The sequence below is a fragment of the Asterias amurensis genome, chromosome 14 (genome assembly GCF_032118995.1).
Source record: "Asterias amurensis chromosome 14, ASM3211899v1".
Lineage (NCBI taxonomy): Eukaryota > Metazoa > Echinodermata > Asteroidea > Forcipulatida > Asteriidae > Asterias > Asterias amurensis.
In genome coordinates this window covers 17710631-17735233 of record NC_092661.1, presented here as the reverse complement: position 1 = coordinate 17735233, position 24603 = coordinate 17710631, and the positions used below count along the sequence as shown (strand labels likewise).

The following is a 24603-nucleotide window of genomic DNA, read 5'->3' as shown; positions in this document are numbered from 1 at the left end:
TTTAAGTTAATGTAATTTGTTGTTTACAATATATTTTTTGTTGCTAATTTTTGTTGTTGTAATTCCGTGTTTTGTTGCTAAATTTTATTTTTTGTATTTCAGCCAGTCTGGCTGCAGGAGTGTTTTTATTGTTATCAAATAAAACCGAAACTAATTATCAAAATAATCTTTCTTTCAGGGAGTATTTAAGTCATGTCCACATGTAGTATGGCGCTAACAGTTTTGAGGACAATTTGTAAATAATATACAACAAGTGTGCAATTAAACTCATACTTCTATGGTTTGTTCAGCAAACTTTAAAGGTTTTTCTGTAACTTTTGTGATAGATTTACTGAGGTGTACGTAGATGAGCTGGAAGAGACACAGGATCTGAAGATACTTGTTAGTAGCTACCTACAAGGGCTGTCCCTCTCTGCCGATAAACTGGACGGAATCGTGCAGTGAGTATTCAACCATATTTCCATTATTTTACCATGTATTCACTGACACGACGCTCCAAAGATTGATAGTGGAGTCCAATATGGATAGTTATTGGACACTTCGCAGCGGTGTTTCTGGAGGTTGTTTCCCAACCTGTTTGTCCAAACGAGGCGAGGGCGTCCTTCACAATGCAGCTCCGCAGCAATGATGATTAGCTTCAGAAGAAAAAAGACTCATAAAGAACTGGGCCAGATTTCATAGAGATGCTTGAGCAGAAAATACTGCTTGATACATTTCTGCTTAGCAGAAATGGGCAGGATACCAGTGAAACTTTGTACATTTGACATGGTAGTTTGGATGGTAACCTTATGCTGATGAGCATACTTTTGTTGTGCTTAGCTGCTTTTGTGCTTTAGCAGCTCTATGAAATTGGACCCATGCAAAAGTAGTTCAATTTTCCCATAGGATACTTTTCAAAGGTAGCCTCCCATGGACCCAATCAGAAAAATTTGCTACGGTGCAAGTGTATTTCACAGGTTAGCAGAAAAATTAGGCGGCCATGTTGGTCATTCACAATGGATTTGCATTGTGAGGTCATCGTGCAGTAAGCACAGGAAAGTTAGCATGCCTTTTCGTTTGCTTACGGTCAGCAGCGCTATGAAATGGAAATCGCTCTATGAAATTGGGCCCTGGTCCAATAGACTGATCCATTAGGCTCTGCCCACAATGCATGTTTTTACCAGAACATGTGAGCCTCTCCAACGCCTTTCTGCACAACTTTGCCGCGCGCCAAGCATTCGCGCACGCATGTCGAACTTGATTTGTCGGACCTTCGTTGCATTGTGATTGCTCAATTCGCAATGGGGCGGAGCTTAATGGATCGGTCTATTGGAGCGGCAAACTGTGTTGTGAATGGCCTCTGTATATATTCTGACATGAGTGTCATATTTTCTTTTTCGTAAAATACACCATACCCACTATGACTATGGACTGAAATTGGTATTTATTATTGGTTTTAGGTTCTACTTGGCCGTGCGTAAAGAAGCTCATGTGAAACTAGCTGATGGAACTGGGCACAGACCACACTACAGGTAATATTTCTTACAATTCCGTAAGGAAATGTAGTGTTCGTTGAGTCGTTTTCTTGCAGGCATGGAATTTTTTGCAAAGGGCACTTCAAGTCCCAATCTTCACATATATGGGAAACTTTTGAAGGGGCACCAAGGTTGCCACCAAGGCCATGACCAGGGGCAGTAGAGGATGTGGCCTCTTCATATTTCCAGGCTTGTTCTCGTGTTGGAAAGTGTGAAATAACGATTATATTTCATAGAAAAATGTAGTCCTCATTCAAGTTATTTTTTTCTCCTTTATAGGGAGATGCATAATTAAAATTGCCAGAGTGATTTTAGATTCTTTTTTCCCTGTGTATTGGAATATAACATCATCAGTGTCATTCACATTACAGCAATTATTTCCTTATAAAGGAAACTGTCAACTATAATTTCTGGTTTTCACTCTGTGCAGTTTACGTACCCTGTGTCGTGCCCTACGCTATGGAGCCACTAACCCGTGTGGAGGCGTCATGAGGTCACTCTATGAGGTCAGTACTTACCACAGGCATGACAGGGAAAAGATTTTTCCGTTTTAACATGAAATAATTTTTGGTTTTAAACCACATCCCTTTTTTAACTTTGATCAAATTCATAAGAAATAATGAAGATAAAAATCATATGGAACGCCCCAGATTGCAGAGTATGGCTTTCAAAACAAAAGATAAATGTGTTTAAGCAGGCTTCGTACCCGCAAGCTCTCACGCTCGCAAGCTTTCATGTTTTGCACGTGCAAGCTTTCATAATTTTTTTTCAAAAGCCTATCACATCTCTGTATCCATATTCTACCCACATGGTATCCATTGACCTTGCAAGTCTCGCCTATGTTTGAATTTCAGGCATGTTATGCTGAATGATTTTGTTTCCTTCCAATGTTAAAGACACTGGACACTATTGGTAATTGTCAGAGACCTGTCTTTTCACTTGCTGTATCTCAACATATGCATAAAATAACAAACCTTTGAAAAATTCAGCTCAATCAGTCATCGAAGTTGCGAGATAATAGTAAAATTAAAAACACCCTTGTCATACGAAGTTGTGTGCTTTCTGATGCTTGATTTCGAGACCTCAAGTTCTAAATCTGAGGTCTCGAAATCAAATTCGTGGAAAATTACTTCTTTCTCGAAAACTACATTACTTCAGAGGGAGCCATTTCTCACAATGTTTTATACTATCAACCTCTCCCCATTACTTGTTACCAAGTAAGTTTTTATGCTAAAAATTATTTTGAGTAATTACCAATAGTGTCCACTGCCTTTAAAGCAATATGAGCTGGAACCCAACGTTCTCACTATTTGTTTTGGGGGCATCAGGTTGGCTCAGTAGTTTCATTCGCTGCCTGTCACTTCTGTGGACCTGGTTCAAATCCCAGCTATGACCTTAAGCCTTGTGTGTTGTTGGGTTTTCAGACCAATATTTATGTCATCTGAATCCTTGCACTAAAAAAAAGTGTAGTTCTCTGGTTAAAGGCATCAGACACTATTGGTAATTACTCAAAATAATTGTTAGCTCGAAAACTTACTTGGTAACGAGCAATGGAGAGCTGTTGATAGTTTAAAACATTGTGGCACTAAAAAAAAGTGTAATTGTCTGGTTAATAGTAAAAAAACATTGTGAGAAACAGCTCCTTCTGAAGTAACTTAGTTTTAGAGAAAGGGGTAATGTCTGAAGTCTTTGTTTATGCATCTGAAAGCACACAAAGTAATGCAACAAGGATGTTTTTTCTTTCATTATTCTCTTGCAACCTCGTTGACGAATTATTTTATGCATACGTTTGGATACACCATGTGAGAATACTTGTCATTGACAATTACCAAACATGTCCAGTGCAAAGTTACATTTTCACTTTAGTTAAATTGTTACTGATGTCTTTTCCCCAGAGCTTCTGCCTAAGCTTCCTAACGCAGCTCGACCGCACCTCTCACCCATTGGTCGAACAGCTCATCTGTAAGAAGCTGATTGGCCGAGCCAATGTCAAGAGCATCCTGGGTCATCCTATCCCACCTCCGACAGCAGGGATGTTTGTTAAGGTGGAGGGTTACTGGATTGGGACCGGTGATGGAGAACCAGTGAAACAAAAGGGTTATGTGATGACAGCGTCTGTCAGGGCCAATATGAGGGATCTAGCTCGGATTGTTTCAGCAGGGTAAGTTTTTTTTTACTTATACTGTTGAAATTATAACCAAATAATAATAATAATAATGTTAATAATAATAATATTAAAGACTTTTACTGCATACATATCCACTCTGCTGGCTGTTCAAGGCGCAGTAAAACCAAAAATTAGGTCTTGAAAACATGTGACAAAAGATAAGTTTTGAGAAGAGATTTGAATTTTGTGGTACAAAGACGAGATCTAAGATTAAGTGGTAGAGACTTCCAGATGCGTGGCGCAGCTGAAGAAAAAAACCTGTCACCTTAGGAGTGTCAAGACTTGGGTTCAATGAGAGATTGAAGCACGGAACTGGATCAAAGATTCCTTGACGGAGTGTAAACTTGAAGTAGTTCTGAGATATAGTGTGGAGCCAGACAGTATTTGTTAAATGTAGGGTCATCAACCCAAACACAAAATTTGTAATTTCTATCCAAAATCTTTATAGTTAAAAAAAAAAATTGAATGGTAGTAACCATCAGGTGAAATCAATTCGTCTGACCTACTTAACATAAGTGTGACTTCAGTTCCCTCTTGAAGTTGTTGAGTGATGTTATTTTGCAAAGTGTGACAGGGAGCTAAGAAATCAATGTTGATCACCATCAATCACTTAAATCAATCGACATGAATTTCCCTTCTGCAGATCTTTCCCAGTTCTCCTTCAGGGTGAAACTTCGGTCGGTAAGACCAGCTTGATCCAGTACCTGGCCCAGGCTACTGGCAACCACTGTGTGAGGGTTAACAACCATGAGCACACAGACCTCCAGGAATACGTTGGTTTCTACGCCGCTGATGAAACGGGCAAGCTTGTTTTCAAAGAAGGTTGGTCCAGACCTGTATGCTTCGTTTTTCGGAAGGGCAAGGGCACCAAGGCATTTTCTCCTTGGTAAAGGGCACCCTATGGGGAAATTGTAAATTTCTACTGGAGTATTTTAAAGGCACCAAGGCAATGACTAAGGGGCATGGAGGCAATCGCCTTTGTTGCCTCCGTGAAGTATCAGGCCTGCCGTGGTCCCTTAAAATAAACTTTTCAACAAATTAAATTTAGCAGTGGCTTATGAATTTTGATTTGACTAACTTTTGATATTATGCTCAAGTGGATGTGAACACTTTAACGATCGGTGGTGGAGAATATTATTTGTGTTGTACCTTATGTGTGTTTAGGATTGTGTTCTCTGTACTGTTCCCGAGGCTTTTTAGAAAAAAATAAACAGTCATATTATTAGTGGAAAGTACCGAGTATACAGTGCTTGACGCATCAATGTGTGGATAAAGTATCCCATGGATCCGCTCAATTTGTTTTTTGAAAAAAAATATAAATCAAGATGTGTATCCTGAATAGTTTCTCATCTTCATGCTATAATTTAATTTAATTCAATTCAATAAAACATTTGTTTTCGGTATTGCCTTCACATGATAAAATACATATAATTGGTGTTTCATAATATTAACAGTGACAGTTATAAACAGTAGCCAACATTATTAACAAATCCGAAGGGCAAAACTTAGGATGGGGTGAAGACCCTGGACACTATTGGTAATTGTCAAAGACCAGTCTTCTCACTTGGTGTATCTCAACATATGCACAAAATAACAAACCTGTGAAATTTTGAACTCAATTGTTCATCGAAGTTGCGAGATAATAATGGAAGAAAAAACACCCGTGTCACACAAAGTTGTGTGCTTTCAGATGCTTGATTTCGGGGACCTCAAAATCTAATTCTGAGGTCTCGAAATCAAATTGAAATGTTTTAGTGGAAAATTACTTCTTTCTCAAAAACTACCGTTACTTCAGAGGGAGCCTTTTCTCACAAATTTTATTTTATCAACAGCTTTCCTTTGCTTGTTACCAATTAAGTTTTTATGCTAACAATTGTTTTGAGTAATTCTAATAGTGTCCAGTGCCTTCAAAGTAATAAACAAGTATTGTTGCTTAGTTTGACTGATTGAAAGATCAATACGATTACGTTAAATCACTCCATGACTGAATGTTTTTCAATGTTTTGTGTTTTGTGTTCCCTTCTAGGTGTACTGGTTGATGCTATGAGGAAAGGCCATTGGATAATCTTAGATGAGCTCAACCTTGCTCCCAGTGATGTCCTGGAGGCTCTAAACAGAGTATGTTACAACCTCTATCCCTCAGTCGATACACATAAACTGGTTCTGAGTTAATTACCCTCATGCTAGTGATTGTTTGGTTATAACTTACCGATTTTTGTGAATTGACTTATAAACGCTTGTTGTCAATGACTGATTATCAATTTACTGATTATCAATCACTGATTATCAATAACTGATTATCAATCACTAATATCAGTAATCAGTTATTGGTATTTTATATTTGATTGTTTTCTTGTATTTTTAATTCTTTGAAATGTGTATATTTGTTATCTCTTTGTAATTTTACTGCAACTCAAACTTTGTCTGCGATGGTCCTTGTTTTTAATGAACCATTTCAAATTCAAAATACTGATTATTGATGGCTGATTTTCAATTTCTAATCGATCATTATGTATTGATTATCTGCAGTTATTAGATGACAATCGAGAGTTATTCATTGCCGAGACGCAGGAGATGGTATCGGCTCATCCTAGATTCATGCTTTTCGCTACACAGAACCCACCTGGCCAGTATGGTGGACGAAAGGTGAGTGCTTGTACACCCTGGGGGCCAATTTCATACAGCTGCTTAAAGGAACACGTTGCCTTGGATCGTTCGAGTTGGTCTTTGAAAAGCATTTGTAGCCGTTTGCTGTAAAATGCATATGGTTAGAAAGATGATTTAAAAGAAGAATACAATGATCCACACAAATTTGCCTCGAAATTGCTTGGTTTTCCTTTTACTTTGCGAACTAACATGGTCGGCCATTTATGGGAGTCAAAAATTTGACTCCCATAAATGGCCGACCATGTTAGTCGACGAGGTAAAAGGAAAACCAAGCAATTTCGAGGCATACTTGTGTAGATCAGTGTTTTCTACTTTTAAAACATCTTTCTAACCATGTACATTTTATGTCAAACGGTTACAAGCGCTTTTTATCGACCAACTCGCCGATCCAAGGCAACGTGTTCCTTTAAACACAAACATCAATATTAATTTAGGTTTTAGCCATATACACCAGTGTGTGTAAGCATCGAGGACATCACTCGACTTAATCAATTCTGTATATATTTCCTTCCAGGTTCTATCTCGGGCTTTCAGGAATCGCTTTGTGGAGCTTCACTTTGATGAGATCCCAAGCAAGGAGTTGGAGACCATCCTTCATGAGCGTTGTGCCATCCCCCTCTCCTATTGCAAGAAGATGGTAGCAGTCATGCTGGACCTACAGGTACCTAGTAGTTGGTGAACCCATTCAGTAACCAATCACAGCAAAAGTATGCTTACCAGAATAGGGTTACCAGCCACAAATCCTATGTCACATAAACAGTCTGTGACTGGTGTCCTGTTTATTTGAACTTTTGTTTTGCTTTAATTTGTTAGGCAATTTGCCTAAAGGCACTGGACACCCTTAGGTAATTGTCAAAGACCAGTCTTCTCACTTGGTGTGTCTCAACATATGCATAAAATAACAAACCTGTGAATATTTGAACTCAATTGGTCGTCAGAGTTGTGAGAAAATAATGGAAGAAAAAACGCCCTTGACGCACAAATTGTGTGCTTTCAGATGCTTGAACTCGAGACCTCAGCTAAGTTCTGGAACTCAATTCAAATATTTCAGTGAGAAATTGCTCAAAAACTATATTACTTCAGAGGGAGCCGTTTCTCACAATGTTTTATACTATCAGCAGCTCTCCATTGCTCATTACCAAGTAAGGTTTTATGCTGATAATTATGTTGAGTAATTACCAAGTGTCCAGTGCCTTCTTTAAGCAGCTCTATAAATTGTGCCCAGAACTTACTCCCTGCTTTATTTTTATACTCCAATGTTTGCTTGTCTCACTGTAGACTCGTCGTAAAGGTTCGGGGGTGTTTTCAGGCAAGCAGGGTTTCATCACTCTGCGTGATCTGTTCCGTTGGGCAGAGCGCTACAGGCGGGCGAGCCAAGGGCAGGGAACTCTGTATGACTGGGATCAACATATCGCTGATGATGGTGAGTGCACATTCCACGGACACAACATTCCAGCAGCTGATTACTGCTATCTCGAGTTAGGACGAGTAACCCGTCCTAACTTAGGACGGGTTCAATGCATCCTAACGTCTAGGTATACGGAACTTAACTCGTCCTAAGTCCTAAGATTAATCCTAAGTTAGGAGGAGTTTAGTGAAATCGACGGCTGGGTACACCAATCCTTTTCCGTCTTAGCCTTTGGCAGGAAAGCTCCCTCACCAACTTCAAATCACACCTAAAAACTTCTCTTTTTGTCAACGCTTAACTCTGTTTGGATAACTGATTTACATCTTGTTGATTTTTGACGAGACTGTACTGTAGTTACAACATCATTTTCTCATAACCTGCGCCAGGAGTGTCAAGTTTACAGATAAGGCACGTTACAAATGGCCATTATTATAACTTGTACATTTCTTTCAGATCCTTTACTGGGTTTGAAATAACACTGGGCCTGGGGCCAGAAAATTTAGCATCAGACCAGTAAACTCATAATAATAATAATAATAATAATAATAATAATGGCTTCTTATATAGCGCTCAGGTCCAACGTTATTGCCCCTGGTCACTAGGCCTTAAATCATTCCTTAAACCATCTCAGCTCCATGGGGAGTATATAGCCTTGTGCAACAAATGCGCTACTCGGCTAAATCAATCACAAGAACCATCTCTGCCCTTACAGGTACCCATTTACCCCTGGGTGGAGAGAAGCAATTATAGTGAAGTGTCTTGCTCAGGGACACAAGTGTCACGACCGGCATTCGAACCAACACTCTGCTGAACAGAATCATCAGAGCTTGAGTTCGGTGCTCTTATCCGCTCGGCTACGGGTCTTTTGTTTTTCAGCTGAATGGCAATACCTCAATGCGTTTTTTCTTGAAGATAAAGGAATATATTCAAATGTTGACTTGAAGTCTTGTCTTTTTTTGTAATAGACAAATGCGCTTAAAATTTCCCAGATGTACACACAAAATGTGAAGAGATGTTGCGTTTTGGCCTGGAGCGTTTTTTGCAAAATGGAGATTCAATGTTTTTTGCACTGACGTGAGGATTTCTACTGTTCTGACTTTTGAGATGCTCCCTAAGAGTGAAACTTGTTATGAAATTTGCCTCAACCATGTTTTTCATAATCACTCTTTCCAACAGGTTATTTGCTGCTAGCTGGCCGAGTCCGTCGCCCAGAAGAACAATCTCTCATTAAGGAGGTGCTGGAAAAGCACATCAGATGTAAAGTGGATCCCTCACGCCTCTTCAGCCTGAGTGTGGACACCTCACCCATCACAAGGGACATCCTGGAGAGGGTCCTAGGACGGGGTAGTGGTGCCTCCACTCAAGAGGGCTTCAGCCACATTGTCTGGACACTTGGAATGAGACGCTTGGCTGTTCTGGTCGGACGAGCGCTGATGTTTCAGGAGCCGGTACTGCTGGTCGGGGAAACTGGGTAAGGCTTGATGAAGTTTGTAGGCAAGTCTACTGGACTCGGCTCTGGTGTTTATGATCAGTAGAGTGTGGGTTCGAGTCCCGGTCTTGACACTTACTTCCACTTGAACCCACACTCTGCTGAACATAAACACCAGAGCTTGAGTTCAGTGCTCTTATCGGTCACGACACCCACCCGACTGTTCACTGTTAAAGGGTCTATGTACTTTTTTTTGTAGGACAAAAAACACGATGTCTACAGATTTACACTAAACTTACACCATTGGAAGATAATGATGGTAGAAAGCTTCCCTGAAAATATTAGTTGCTGAGGTGCTGCAGTTTTTTAGAAATGAGTAAAACAATGTCATGGAAATAATTTTTCGCCTCAGTGATCATGTGACGAAAATGATTTTAGCATGTAAAAAAGTATTTTCATGACATTGTTGTACTCGTTTCTCAAAAACTACATCACCTCAGAAACTAATATTTTAAGGTACGCTTTCTACTGTCATTATCTTCAAACGGTGTAAGTTTAATGTAAATCTGTGGACAACGTGTTTTGTGTTACAAAGAGTACCCAAATCCTTTAAATCATGTTACGTTTTGTATAATAGCATTCTTTACCTTGATGCAAATTTGTTATGGTTTTCCCTAGATGTGGTAAGACCACCATTTGTCAGCTTCACGCCGCCCTCTCAAATCAAAAGCTGTACTCAGTCAACTGTCATCTGCATACAGAGACGTCCGACTTCCTTGGAGGATTACGACCCGTCAGGCAACACAGTGATAATGTAAGGTCATTTTTTAAGCCTGGGGAATCTCACAATGTTTTATACCATCAACCTCTCCCCATTACTCGTAATCAAGAAAGGTTTTATGATAATAATTATTTTGAGTAATTACCAATAGTGTCCACTGCCTTTAAAGCCATTGGACCCTTTCGGTTCAGAAAAAAAAATAAAAGTTCACAGATTTACAAATAACTTACAGGGTTTACAGAAGCCAATGGTGAAAGACTTCTCTTGAAATATTATTCCATGAAATGCTTTACTTTTTGAGAAAACAGCAAAACAAAATAAATTCCCATTAACGAAAATTACGGATTTATTTTAAACACATGTCATGACACGGCGAAACGCGCGGAAACAAGGGTGGGTTTTTCCGTTGTTTTCTCCCGACTCTGATGACCGATTGAGCCTAAATTTTCACAGGTTTGTTATTTGATTTAGAAGTTGTGGTACACAAAGTGTGGGCCTTGGACAACACTGTTTACCGAAAGGGTCCAATGGCTTTAACACAATACAATACAATTAAAAGCCTTGAAGGTTTGAGTTGATTCAAATTGTTGCTTTTGAAATCCACCAGAATGAAGATAAGCAGAAGCTTTTTGACTGGTGTGACGGCCCCCTGGTCCTCGCTATGCGCGAAGACGCCGCCTTCCTCATCGATGAAATCTCCCTAGCTGATGACTCAGTCTTGGAGCGGCTGAACAGCGTCTTAGAACCAGAGAGAACCTTGCTTCTTGCGGAGCGAGGAAGCGGGGAAAGCCAAGGGGACGATATCGATATGATTGTGGCTGCCGAGGAATTCTTTGTGGTGGCCACCATGAATCCTGGTGGAGACTTTGGGAAGAAAGAGGTTAGTTTGGTAGTCCCGTCACTTCTTTTTTCATTTCATTCTTAAATACCATTTAGTAGTTTGGTTTTTATGTGACAGTATTGCTTCACATTATCTTGATTCATGGAGAGTAAGGATACCATTAGTAGTTTTGTTTTGTTTTGCTGTACCTTATCTTGATTCATGGAGGGTAAAGTTATCATTAGTAGTCTGGCTTTTATGTGACAGTATTGCTTTACATTATCTTGATTCATGGAGAGTAAGTGTACCATTAGTAGTTTTGTTTTGCTGTACGTTATCTTGATTCATGGAGAGTAAGGGTGCCGTTAGTAGTTTTGTTTTGCTGTACCTTATCTTGATTCATGGAGGATAAAGTTACCATTAGTAGTTTGGATTCATGTAGCACTAATGCTTTACACAACTGTACCTTATCTCAGTTAAAGTAGGTTTACATTTTTTCACATAACCAACGCTTAACCAACTTTTTTGGATGTCCAGCTGTCCCCAGCACTGCGTAATCGCTTCACAGAAATTTGGTGTCCTCAGTCCAACGACCGCCAAGATCTGGTTAACATCATCGAACACAATTTGGCGGAAGGTGTGTGGCTGTGCAACCAGGAGGACGGGTCAAGCGGGGTCGGCAATGCCATCATGGAGTTTGTTGGGTGGTTCCAGAGCACTGAAGCGGGCAAAAGGTTTGTGATGATAATAATAATTAGAGGGCTCGGCACCATTCCGAAAGCACTGGGGAAACATCTGGACGAAGTAGGGACAAATGTGAGAATAGATCTGTTGTAGAAGGCGGCGCTGTTGGGAACAGCTAGGATCCTAAGAAAGACCCTCGAGATCTAAGGCTACGGGACGTAGCCCGACTCGAGGAGTTACCGGCACAACTGAAAATATAATCTTTCTTTTGCATGCTGTGATAAGATAAAATAATAATAATAATAATAATAACAATTATAATAATAATAATGATGAGCCATAATTACCCCATAACAAATTTGAGCAAATTTGAACAGGGTAGGGTTTAACCCATTGGGTGATTTGACACGGAATGACCCAATTACTAATAGTGTCCACTGTCTTTAAGCGTTTCTATTGGTGAACATGTTGTGATCATCCCTTAGGTGTACAATCAGCATACGAGACATCCTCTCCTGGGTGAACTTCATCAATACATGCTGCAATGCATCACATCTTCCAGATGACAGAGATAGTCTAGACTCGGCATTGTCATTTGTCCACGGAGCTTGCATGGTGTTCCTGGACGGACTTGGCTCAGGTAGGTCTTCCTAAACATCAAGGTCCAATTTTATGGGTCTGCTTACCATAAGCTAAGTATTGGGGCTTACCGAAGCCGGGAATTCTGCGCTTATTGCAAGCATATTTCACGGACTTGGCTCAGGTAGGTCTTCCTAAACATCAAGGCCCAATTTCATGGGTCCATGCTTACCGTGGGCTAAGAATTGGCGCTTACTGAAGCCGGGAATTCTGCGCTTATTGCACGGGGTAGCGGAGAAATTTGGCTTGTGCCAAGCGTACTCCACGTTACTAGGCATTCTAGGCTTACACAACTAACGCCAAAATCTGTTTCCTTTTGAACACGTTGTAAATGAGTTTCAGTAGTAAAGTTGCCTTGTTGCCATTTTCGTTCAAGCTGGTCCTTAATGTCAGCTTAGTTTTCGTAATTAGCTGCAGGAATTGCAGGCCCCCAAAAAAGGCCATTGTGATTCCGGTGCCAAAGACACAACCCCCAGCTATTGATCAACTATGTCCGATCTCTCTCACGTGCTTCTTGGCGAAGATATTTGAGGACTTTGTTGTTAAGTGGATAATGAATGACATTGGGAACTCATTGGACAATAATCAATTTGGGTCCTTGAAGGGTTTCTCAACCACACACTGTTTAGTTAAGTTACTTAATGATTTAGGTAGTGAAACTGATAAATTAAATTGGTTAGGTATTATCATGGCAACAGATTTCTCTAAAGCTTTTGATAGAGTGAATATACCCCTGGACGTGATAACAATATGTTTGAGAGCGTCCTCGCACAGTAAAAAGTACGACGCATTGCTTTAAATTTACTGAAAACGATTTTTCTTCTCTAAAAATTCTGTACAGGAAGTACAAGTAATAGCTCGGTAGCTCCTGCACAAGCCAGACTAGACAGCCTCAACTTTCTCCGGGACCAAATATTGCGGTTAGTGGGTCAGGAGATTGACCTGACCTCTCTGACGGTGACCTCTGACATGGGGTCAGAGGCTGTCAACAAAGTATTCTCCAATGATGTCTTTTTTGGGATGGAACCATTTTTCACTTTGAGAGGTGAGTTCTGTTGTGAAACTTTAATCAACATTGTTTTGTCTGAAGAATTCAATATTGTAGGGTGCTGTAAGAAAATTAGTCTTAGCTGTGGTTTTTGAGAAATGAGTAAAACAACGTTATGAAAATAATTTTCGTCTCGGTTTTAGAATGTAAAATGTATTTACCAGTTTTGGTATAAATAAAAATTAGTTTGAATGAGACGAAAATGATTTTTGTGCAATATTTTACTCATTTTTCAAAAAAACCCAGCACTTCAGCAAGTTATATTTTAAGGGAAGCTTTCTACCATCATTATCTTCACACTTCGTAAGTTTAATGTAAATCTGTGGATATTGTCTTTTTGTGTTTTACAAAAAGTACCCAGACACTTTAATATTGCTGTTGATGGCCAAACCTAGGATCTGTAAAGTCTGCCACGTTCTAGGCAGTAAAGAATTGTCCATTGGGCACACGGCCACAATCTATTGGACTGCCAGAATGTTACGCGGTACCGCATCATTGTGCCAAAGTATAGAAGCAATCCTACACTAGTGAAAACTCGCATGAGTGTTTTGAGCGTTCATATATATTGATCAACGAGCACGAACTGAAAATTGTATCTAAAGCTATAGGTTTTGAATTTACCATAATAATAATAATAATTATAAAAATAATAGATCAAAAGCTAAGGCCATCTACCCTACTTAATATAATAAAACACATTTATATTGCGCCAAATCCATTGTAAAAAGGCTCCAAGGCGCTTTACAGAAAAACCAAAAAAACTATAACATAGACTGGAGGCCTTTGGTAGATTTGACTACCAATGAAACAAGAGTTGTTTTATGTTTGCAGGTCCCTTGTCCAGCCAGCATGCACAAGACCACTATGCCTTGAATGCCCCGACCACTGCACTCAACGCCCAGAGGGTCTTACGAGCTCTGCAGCTCCCACGAGCAATCCTGCTGGAAGGGTCTCCAGGAGTTGGCAAAACAAGCTTGGTGTCTGCCATCGCTAAGGCCTCTGGACACGAGCTGGTTCGGATCAACTTATCCGAACAGACTGTGAGTACATACAAAAAGAAGTGTCGTGGCCAAGCGGTTAAGATCACCGAATTCAAACTCTGGTGTTTCTGATCAGCAGAGTGTGGGTTCGAATCCCCAGCTGTGACACTTGTCTCCTTCAAGCCATTGGCTTTTTTCGGTAAACATTATTATCCAAGTCCCACACTTCGTGTATCACAACTTATATATAAAATAACAAACCTGTGAAAATTTAGGCTCAATCGGTCATTGGAGTCGGGAGAAAATAACGGGAAAACCCACCCTTGTTTCCGCACGTTTCGCCGTGTCATGACATGTGTTTAAAATAAATCCGTAATTCTCAATATCGAGAATTGATATAGTTTTAATGTTTTCTCAAAAAGTAAAGCATTTCATGGAATAATATTTCCACCATTACCTGTTGCAAACCCTGTAAGTTATTTGTAAATCTGTGAACCTTTTTTTTTTTCTGTTCCGAAAGTGTCAAGTGGCTTTAAGCAAGACACTTAACCATTGCTTCGTCCTTCGGATGGGACGTAAAGATGCTAAGCACGTTAAAAGAACCCAGTGGACTTATCGAACAGAGAAGGGTTCGCCCCGGTGTTCCTGGCTGTGGCTGCTAAATGGGCCGTAGCACCTAAGGTGCTACATATTTGGGTCTCAGAATTCATAACTTTCAATAACCTCTCTTTCTGTTTAAATGTATATACTAGGCAACTTGAGTGCCTTGTTGGTAGATATGTGTTCTATAAAAGACTTCGATATCATTATTATTATTGACAATGAATATGCAAAAAGCAATGTTGGAATGTTTTTTCGTTTGTCTTGCAGGATGTAACTGATTTATTTGGTGCTGACTTACCTGTAGAGGGCGGTGAAGGGGGTCAGTTTGCGTGGAGGGATGGTCCCTTGCTGACAGCCTTGAAAGGTGGACATTGGGTGGTTCTGGATGAGGTAAGATTGGCGTTTACCCACACTGTATTTGAATGAGATATCACCTAACATCAAAAGGCTGGATGGCCAAGGATGGCAACAATAGTCTCTCTTTTTTTCTTTCCAAGAAATGGATAGTGTAAAGGTGAAAGTAACCTTTGAACGTTTGTTTATACTTTAAAAGTGTGTTTAAAATGATGCAAACATTTTCGACATCGTTTATTTATTTTTTATTTATTTATTTATTTATTATTTTTTTTAATTTTTTTTTTTTTGGGGGGGAGGATTTTGACCTCAGCAGATTCTTTCTCGAAAACTAATTGACCTCCTATTAGCTCTCTTTTTTTTGTCGAGGTCCAAGCAATGACAGTACGGCGTCTGGCTAAACATGATTGGTTTTATACACCATGCCAGTATTGTAGTTAGAAAGTTTTTAGTGGTGGGCTCTAAATCCAATTTAGTCCAACAAAGGCGAGCGTATCAACCAACTTATTCATGTTTAGATATGGGGGCCTTGATTGCTGAAGTACAATATGGGGCAAATCTGTGCTGGGCAAAATTTGTTAGTTCTTGGCAGGCCCGCTCGGCACCGCCCACCGTGGCTACTACACTGCACCATGCATTGCTTCCAATCTTGATGTACATTAATATTTTTAAAATTATTTTTCTTACAATTATCGTTGCGGTACCCGCTGCCAAAACATAGGATTTGAACTGCCTCTAGCTACCGGGCAACCTCGGTAGTCTAGTTGGTAAGATACTGCTCTAGAATTGCAAGGGTCGTGGGTTCGAATCCCACCCGAGTAACATGCCTGTGATATTTTTTCACAGGAAAGTACTGAGTATACATATTGGTGTATGGGTAAAAAACAAAATTAATATTCTTTATTCCCCAATGCAAATTTAACATCTCTTTGATTTGAATCCTATGACAGTTGAACCTTGCATCTCAGTCGGTCCTTGAGGGCTTGAATGCTTGTCTGGACCACAGAGCAGAGGTGTATGTCCCTGAGCTTGGTAAGACCTTCCACATCCAGCATGACAAGACACGGCTCTTTGCCTGTCAGAATCCCCTCAAACAAGGCGGGGGACGTAAAGGCCTACCAAGGTCCTTCCTGAACCGCTTCACTCAGGTAAAACAAAATTTAAATATTTTTCCTTTCCCCCCCCCCCTTTTTTCTTTTTTCTTTTTCATTAAAGCAAGGACAATTTTACATGAGAATTAGTGATAGGGAAGGTATTACGTTAGGTTATTGTCAAAGACCAGTCTTCTCACTTGGTAACCAACATAAGCATAAAATAAAAAGCCTGTGAAAATTTGAGCTAAAATGGTCATCGAAATTGCGAGAAAATGATGATAGAAAAAACATCCTTGTTGGACGAATTTGTGTGCTTTCAGATAGGAATACAAGACTTCTGGCTAGAAGTCTTTTATTTTTTGTGAGAAATTACCGCTTTTTCAAAATCTATGCTACTTCAGAGGGAGCCGTTTCTCACAATGTTTTATACTATCAACAGCTCTCCACTGCTTGTTACCAAGTCAGTTTTTAAGTTAATATTTGTTTTGAGTAATTACCAAACATGTACCTTCCCTTTAAACACTTTACACAGTAATTGTAAGATATAACAAAAAGTAAACCGCAAGGGAAACTGACTGGATAGATTTTTTAAAGATTTGGGGTTGATAAAAGACAAATTTACGAGGGCGGGATTTGAAGCAGCGACCTGGGAAATTAACATGGGCTGAAGGAGAATGATTCAAAAGAGGGCGCTATCAGAAGAGGCTGGTACACAGTTCGCCATAAGGTGGTTACAGAATCTCCTGCACTTATCAAGAGCACATTCTAAATGGTAATGGTAATTAAAGACACTGGAAGGAAACATACTAGAACCATGGTACTGTATTTGCAAAAACCAGTCACAAACTAATCTTCTCACTCGGTGTATCTCAACATATGCATAAAACAACAAACCTGTGAAAATTTGAGCTCAATTGGCCGTCGAAGTTGTGAGAAAACTATAAAGAAAGAAAAAATACCCTTGTCACACGAAGTTGTGTGCTTTCAGAAGATTGATTTCAAGACCTCAAAATCTAATTCAGAGGTCTCAAAATTAAATTCGTGGAAAATTACTTCTTTCTCGAAAACTACGTCACTTTAGACGGAGCCGTCTCTCACAATGTTTTATACTATCAACCTCTCCCCATTCCTTGTTACCAAGTAAGGTTTGATGCTGGTAATTTTTTTGAGTAATTACCAATAGTGTCCAGTGCCTTTGATTCAAACCAAAATTTAAACTAATTATTAATTGGTGGCATATTTGTCTTTGGATTTGATGTTTATTATTTATAGGTTTACGTTGAGCCGTTGACTCCTGGAGATCTACTGTTTATTGCACATTCGATGTACCCCATGCTTACATCGGACCTCTTGGAGAAAATGGTGGCCTTTAACAACCAGGTATTACTATGTACATGTGTTTCACTTTGTGTCGAGGTAGTTTAAGTAAGCAATTGGACCGGTACAAGGTGCTGAATTAGTTTAAAGCTACTTTTTATAGGACACAATCCACCAATTCACATTAAATAGTTTGTATATAATGATGGTAGAAAGCTTCCCTTGAAAAATTACTTGCTGAGAGGTTGTAGGTTCTGAGAAATTAGTAAAACAATGTCACCAAAATAATTTTCATCTCATAATTTTCGTCTCAGGAAATTATTTTTTTGAAATTGTTTTACTCATTTCTCAAAAAGTACAGTACCTCAGCAAGTAGAACTTTAAAGGAAGCTTTCTACTATCATTAACTTCAAACGGTGTAAGTTTAATGTAAATCTGTGGACATGGTGTTTTGTGCTCAACAAAAAGTACCCAACCCCTTTAAGTAATTTGTTGGACTGGTACAAGGTTTGTTTTTTCTTTTCATTACTTGCTTTTATGCTTTGAATCCACAGGTGTTGTGGCTAGTGTCAAATTTCATAGAGCTGCTTAAGCAGAAAAAATAGCTAAATACAACCAAATTCTGCTTACCAGAATAAAGTTACCTGTCAAAACACTATGTCACATGTACCATTTGTGACTTGTATCATGCTCATTTCAGCTTAGCAGGAAAATGTTAAGCAATATACGCCGCTTGAGCAGCTGTATGAAATTGTGCCCAGAGGTTTTGACCCTAGCAGAGTCTCTCAAGAGCTAAACATTATTATGCCCACTGCTTCATTAAACACAAACATCAATATAAATTTAGGTTTTACCCACATACACCGATGTGTGTAAGCACTGCGTACTCGGTGCCTTCCCGAGCGCTGTGAACAAAATCAACACCACATTACTCGGGTGGGATTCGAACCCACGACCCTTGCAAGTATTTATTTATTTATTTATTTCCTTTATTTACGCAGGGTGAGCCAAATCAGTTAAAAACTGGTTTCCATTTGGGCCCTGCGAACAAACTAACATGTTAAAAGTAAACATAAAATCATGTGATAAAATTACGATATAAAAATTACATGTACGTAAAATATTTAAGAATGTTATGGAAAATTAAAAGTAATATAAACAAAAAATAAGAGTACAAAAATAATACAATTCTTGAGCAGTGTCTCACCAACTAGACCACAGAGATTGCCCGGTAGCTAGAGGCAGTTCAAATCCAACCCGAGTAATATGCCAGTGATTTTTAAACCAAAATTAATATTCCTTTATATCCCGTTGCAAATTTCCATCTATTAAACGCAAACATCAATGTTGAAGTGAGCATTAAACTTGGTTGTATTGCATTGTGACAGTTGTATCACCAGACCATGGTGGAGTTCCAGTGGGGTCAAAGGGGTGGACCCTGGGAGTTTAACCTTCGCGACCTCTTCAGATGGTGTGACCTCATGGTGCGTGACCAACATGGCCGCTGGCAACCAGGGCAACATGTCGGCCTCATTTACAGAGAGAGAATGCGGACGCAAAGGGATAAAGAGAAGGTAAGATTATGGTGTCCTAAAATGGGATCAATGACATCCTTATTTGGAAAAAGTATAATTCTGTGAATAATTGGGGATGAACAAAAGAAAATTTATCAAGGGCAGGATTTGAACCAATGACCTAACGTTTAACGTGCTGGCGCTCTGCTAACTGGGCTATCTAGCCCTATGCTGGCAGTGTCCCTATTTTGTCAGTATCTTTGTTCGGGGGTGCCAGTCAAAAACCATACAACCGTTAACTGCCGTATAGCCAGGGATCACACCCAAATTACGATACAACCTGGGAAGCGGCAGCCAGGGGATCACCTTAAGGGGATGCAACTTTTTTTTCAAGTATCAAGTTTTTAACCACAAGGGAAACTGACGGGGTAAACTCGAAATAATTTGGGGTTGAACAAAGACAAATTTGTTTATTCCCAAACTATGAAATAAAATAAATAAACAAATATTTGCTGTTGACTATAGGTACAAGAGCTTTTCCAGTCTGTATTTGGAGATGACTACACAGAGATGTATGAGGGCAGCAGACAGGTCCATATCACACCTGTTTCCGTCCAGGTATTTGTAGTTTGTTTTTGTTTTTTTGATAATGTTTTGTATTGTGTTCAGATTATGCCTTGCCTGCCTATTGACCCTATTCACCTTACGTCATCATCGGAATAATCTTGGATGCGCCATTTTGGTGGTCAATGTCAACGTGCTTTATTCAGTGAAGTGCGCGTTTAAGTTGACCACCAAAAATGGTGAGCGTGGCACAGTAGCCGCGTGTGACGTGCGTGCAAAGGGTCAATACACTAAAACGTGGTGGCAAAGCAGTAAACTTTTCTGTAAAGAAAACGAGGGAGAAATTTGAGTTTTACACGTGGGTGGGAAACCCATGCAGCCTCGTACAGACTGAGAATCCACAGGCAAGGCTCCTGGGCCCAATTTCATAGAGCTGCTAAGCACAAAAATTTGCCTAGCATGAAATTTCATCCTTGATAAAAACGGGATTACCAACAAAATTTCAATTTGTTTCATGTTGCTTGTACTGGTCTTCAGCTGTTGTTTGCTTATCCTAAAAATCACGTGGAAAATTGGTTGGTAATCCTGTTTTTATCAAGGGAGAAATTTCATGCTAAGCAAAATTTTTGCTTAGCAGCGCTATGAAATTGGACCCTGACCGGGAATCGAACCGGGGTCCACATAGGTGGAAAGGCAGGGACAGAAACCCACTAAGCCAACCTAACTGCCCAGTAACACTCTTTATTGTCTTTGATTACCAGGTCGGGCACTCATTCCTGAGGAGAGTGGAGCACATTCCAAGTGCACCCCATCGTCATAAAATCCCTCTGCAACTTCTACACCATAGCTTGGATCCCATAGAATCACTCATGAAATGTATTCAGATGAACTGGATGTCCATAATGGTAATGTACTAAGCAGTGGTTTAAAGGCACTGGACACTATTGGTAATTACTCAAAATAGTTGTTAGCATAAACACTTGCTTGGTAACGAGCAATAGAGAGCTGTTGATAGTATAAAACATTGTGAGAAATGGCTCCCTCTGAAGTAACATAGTTTTTGAGAAAAAAAAAGTAATTTCTCACTAAAATATTTGAATTGAGTTCGAGACCTCAGCTGAGGTCTTAAATTCAAGGCATCTGAAAGCACACAACTTGTGCAACAAGGGTGTTTTTCCTTCCATTATTCTCTCTCAACTTCGACGTCCAATTGAGTTAAAAATTTTACAGGTTTGATATTTTGTGCATATGTTATGAGATACACCAAGTGAGAAGACTGGTCTTTGACAATTACCAAAGGTGTCCAGTGCCTTTAATTACTATACTAGCCAAGAACCCAGTGGAGAGAAGACGAGGAAGGATGTTTCGGTTTAAGAGTTGGGATGAAAGCCCCCGAGAATTATTCCAGGGACACCCTGGTCTGTCAGGTAGGGACTGTAAACCCAACCCAAATAGTGCCCCCAGCGGGATTCAAACCGGGGGTCACAGAGGTAGAAGGCGATGATAGATGCCACTACAACAACTTGACAACCTGTTGTATTACAATGACTAGAGCAAGCTATTCAAGTGTTGAGACTAATTATAACTCACTCTGCGACAGCAAAGTTATTAAAACGAAGTCCGTTCAATCCACCGAGCCAATTTCCTACCCTACCACCTGCCTAGGTAGCAGTTATTAAGCAGGAAAGATCTTTTCAGAACTAAATAGTCTCTCGAAATCTCCTCCGCAGCAGTAGAATAAATTGTGAGACAAGCTCTCAAAGAACAAATCTACAAGGCTCAGTAGATATAGACACGTTGTTAGCGCAAACTGATTTATGTTATTATTTTTGATTGTTATTATTATTAGGTTGGTCCAAGCGCTAGTGGGAAGACGTCCCTGGTTCACCTCGTAGGTCACCTGACTGGTCACAAGGTTCGAGTCCTGGCTATGAACAGCTCAATGGATACAACGGAACTCCTAGGAGGTTTTGAACAGGTACGCTGTAGGATGTGTCAAGTTCCCTGTGTATTATTACAATAATGAATGCTGATTCTAATCATCCCAAGAGGGCTTAGACTATTAGTTACTTGGAATTATTGAAAGGCAAAGTATCAAAAGAATATATTTGGCTTTTGGAACCGATTGATTCAGAGATGGGATTTCTCAGTTTTTAACTCTTTAGTGCACAAGGCGGTCGCTAGAGACCACCAAAACACTCTCAAATTGGTCTTTGATAAATGGTCAAAACTTAAAAACTACCACACCATATATCTATACCGCCCTCATTCGGTTGTTTAGAGCAATTGTTGAGCTTTCATTTGATGTGATGTTCAATATGAAAAATTTTGAGAAAAACACGGATGAACGTGTATTGTTTTTTATAACAATAAAATTAATCGTTGCACCAAAGGGTTAAGCAGAAATATGTTTTTTTTAAAAAGTGATTCCCTAGAAGTAAGTTTTTATGGTCATTAATTTTTTGGGTATAAAAGACTTAAATATTTTCGGGAAAAAAACCTAAGAGAAAATATATTTAGTGCAATTGGTATCAGTGCACTTATGAAGTACTGTCATTAAAAATATTAACGATTCCTGTGTGTTTAGGCTGATTTGAACCGACACTGGGAAAAAGCGCTACAATCCCTGAAATCTGTTGTCATGACAACTGCAAGGCTTCTCCTATTGGCTGCTGAGAAGGATGTATCCCAGCATGCAACAAAGCTTCTAGCCAATTGGTCTGCTCTCAGCAATATGTGCTCACAAGGTACTGATCAGCAGAGTGTGGGTTCAAGTCCCGGTCGTTACACTTGTGTCCTTGAAGGGTCTATGTAACTTTTGTAGGACAAAAAACACAATGTCCACAGATTTACACTAAACTTACACAGTTTGAAGACAATGATAGTAGAAAGCTTCCCTGAAAATATTACGTGCTGAGGTGCTGTAGTTTTTGGGAAATGAGTAAAACAATGTCATGAAAATAATTTTCGTTTCATGAGACGAAAATTATTTTAATCATTTACAAACGTATTTTCATGACATTGTTTTACTCATTTCTCAAAAACTACAGCACCTCAGCACGTAATATTTGAAGGGAAGCTTTCCACGATCATTATCTTCAAACTGTGTAAGTTTAATGTAAATCTATGGACATTGTACCCAAATCTATTCAGCAAGACACTTAACCTTTATTGTTGTGTCCTTCAGATGGGACATAAAACTGTAGGTCTGTGTGTTGTGATGGAATGATAAAGAACCCAGTGCACTTTATCAAAAGGAGAAGGGGTTCACCCCAGTGTCTGATTGGCTGCATATTGCGCCACACAGCACTATGTAAACCATTCCATGATAGGAATAGGTCTCTTTCAGGAAAACTATAACTACAAATAATTAAGGACCTTTGTTTGTACACAAAAATTATCATGCACATAAACGACTTTCACTTACGTACCTGATGATTGTGTGTGTTTATACTAAAGTTGTGGTGTACGTACGTGAAAGTAATCATGTGTGTACTTGATAAGGGCAGAATTGTGTGATTCATTTAGCAGGACTACGCTTTCATAATATATCATCTTCTTTACTTAAAGGCACTGGACAACTTTGGTATTTGTCAAAGACCAGTATTCTCACTTGGTGTATCCCAACATACGCACACCTGTGAAAATTTGGGCCCAATTTATCATGGAAGTTGCAGGAGAATAATGAACGGAAAACACCCTTGTTGCACAAATTTGTGTTCTTTCAGATACCTTTAAAACTATAAAAAGACTTCAGGTAGAAGCCTTTTAATATACAAGTAATAAATTACCTCTCTCTCAAAAACTATGTTACTTGCAAAGAGTCGTTTCTCCTGATGTTTTTTACTATCAACAGGTCTCCATTGCTCATTACCAAGTAAGTTGTTATACTAATAATTATTTTGAGTAATTACCAATAGCGTCCAAGGCAGTGGACACTATTGGTAATAACTCAAAATAATTATTATCATAAAACCTTTCTAGATTACGAGTAATGGGGAGAGGTTGATAGTATAAAACATTTTGAGAAACAGCTCCCTCTGAAGTAACGTAGTTTTTGAGAAAGAAGTAATTCACCACTAAAGTTTTTGAATTTGATTTCGAGACCTCTGAATTAGATTTTGAGGTCTCGAAATCAGGCATCTGAAACCCCAGAAGTTCGTGTGACAAGGGTGTTCTTTCTTTCATAGTTATCTCGCAACTTTGACGACCAATCGAGCTCAAATTTTCACAGGTTTGTAATTTTATGCATATGTTGAGATACACCAACTGTGAAGACTAGTCTTTGACAATGACCAATATTGTCCAGTGTCTTTAAACCTCGTCTCTTTGTACAGAAGTTGCAGGTGGAAGCGGCTCCTCATCTACAGAGGGACTCTCTGTGAGGAAACTTGACATGTCCAGCCAAGTACTTGACCTTACCTCCAGCCTCGCACAGAACCACACCTCGGATCCTGAACTCAGTAAGCTAGAGTTCTATCTACATTCTAAAATATTTGACCTCAAAATAAAGTATAGACCGTATCGAATATGACGTCACCGTTCAAATATTTGCCCTACAAGATGGCATCTGCGAACGTGTGTGTGCTTGTGCCGTAGAATCAGGAATGCTGCGTGATGCTTTGATATACGCGTTTAGACGCGCATACGGTTTGACCTACAAGATGGCGACTTTTATAGCAGCGAAGGGGTTATTCAATTTGGTCTATTAGATTCCAGTTTTTAATTTTCAAAACTGGGCCCCATTCCCATAAGCCTCTTGAGATGTTGTGGACACAATACTATAAGCCTCTGGGTGTTTCAGAGCCTCCAACCGGAGACGAACCAGTTCATGTCCAGCTGCGGGCATGCCAGAAACGCGAATGATGTGAATCATGCGCCCTCCTTTGTTCACAGTGGTGCAAATACTATGTACAACATTATTAGGTCTGGGTAATTTTGTCTGCATGTACCCAAACCAAACAGTGCACTACTTAAGTGTCCACCATATCTCAGAAAGGCTTATGGCTCGGCTTACCGC

The 24603-nt window shown here is 39.5% G+C and overlaps 1 protein-coding gene across 1 annotated transcript in view; it reads left to right on the top strand.

Annotated features, from left to right (window-relative positions):
- Positions 1–24603, top strand: part of LOC139946795 (midasin-like) — a 96196-nt gene that overhangs the window by 13156 nt on the left and 58437 nt on the right. The window contains exons 17-41 of the mRNA XM_071944495.1: positions 327–440; positions 1440–1511; positions 1945–2020; positions 3410–3675; positions 4325–4503; positions 5708–5799; positions 6211–6327; positions 6863–7009; positions 7627–7771; positions 8933–9227; positions 9864–9999; positions 10574–10846; positions 11324–11520; positions 11956–12110; positions 12951–13154; positions 13989–14197; positions 15008–15130; positions 16045–16242; positions 17461–17568; positions 18894–19079; positions 19545–19637; positions 20345–20488; positions 21433–21561; positions 22171–22330; positions 23921–24046. Coding sequence (XP_071800596.1) covers positions 327–440; positions 1440–1511; positions 1945–2020; positions 3410–3675; positions 4325–4503; positions 5708–5799; positions 6211–6327; positions 6863–7009; positions 7627–7771; positions 8933–9227; positions 9864–9999; positions 10574–10846; positions 11324–11520; positions 11956–12110; positions 12951–13154; positions 13989–14197; positions 15008–15130; positions 16045–16242; positions 17461–17568; positions 18894–19079; positions 19545–19637; positions 20345–20488; positions 21433–21561; positions 22171–22330; positions 23921–24046 — 3944 coding nt within the window. The remainder of the gene's footprint in view (positions 1–326; positions 441–1439; positions 1512–1944; positions 2021–3409; positions 3676–4324; positions 4504–5707; positions 5800–6210; positions 6328–6862; positions 7010–7626; positions 7772–8932; positions 9228–9863; positions 10000–10573; positions 10847–11323; positions 11521–11955; positions 12111–12950; positions 13155–13988; positions 14198–15007; positions 15131–16044; positions 16243–17460; positions 17569–18893; positions 19080–19544; positions 19638–20344; positions 20489–21432; positions 21562–22170; positions 22331–23920; positions 24047–24603) is intronic.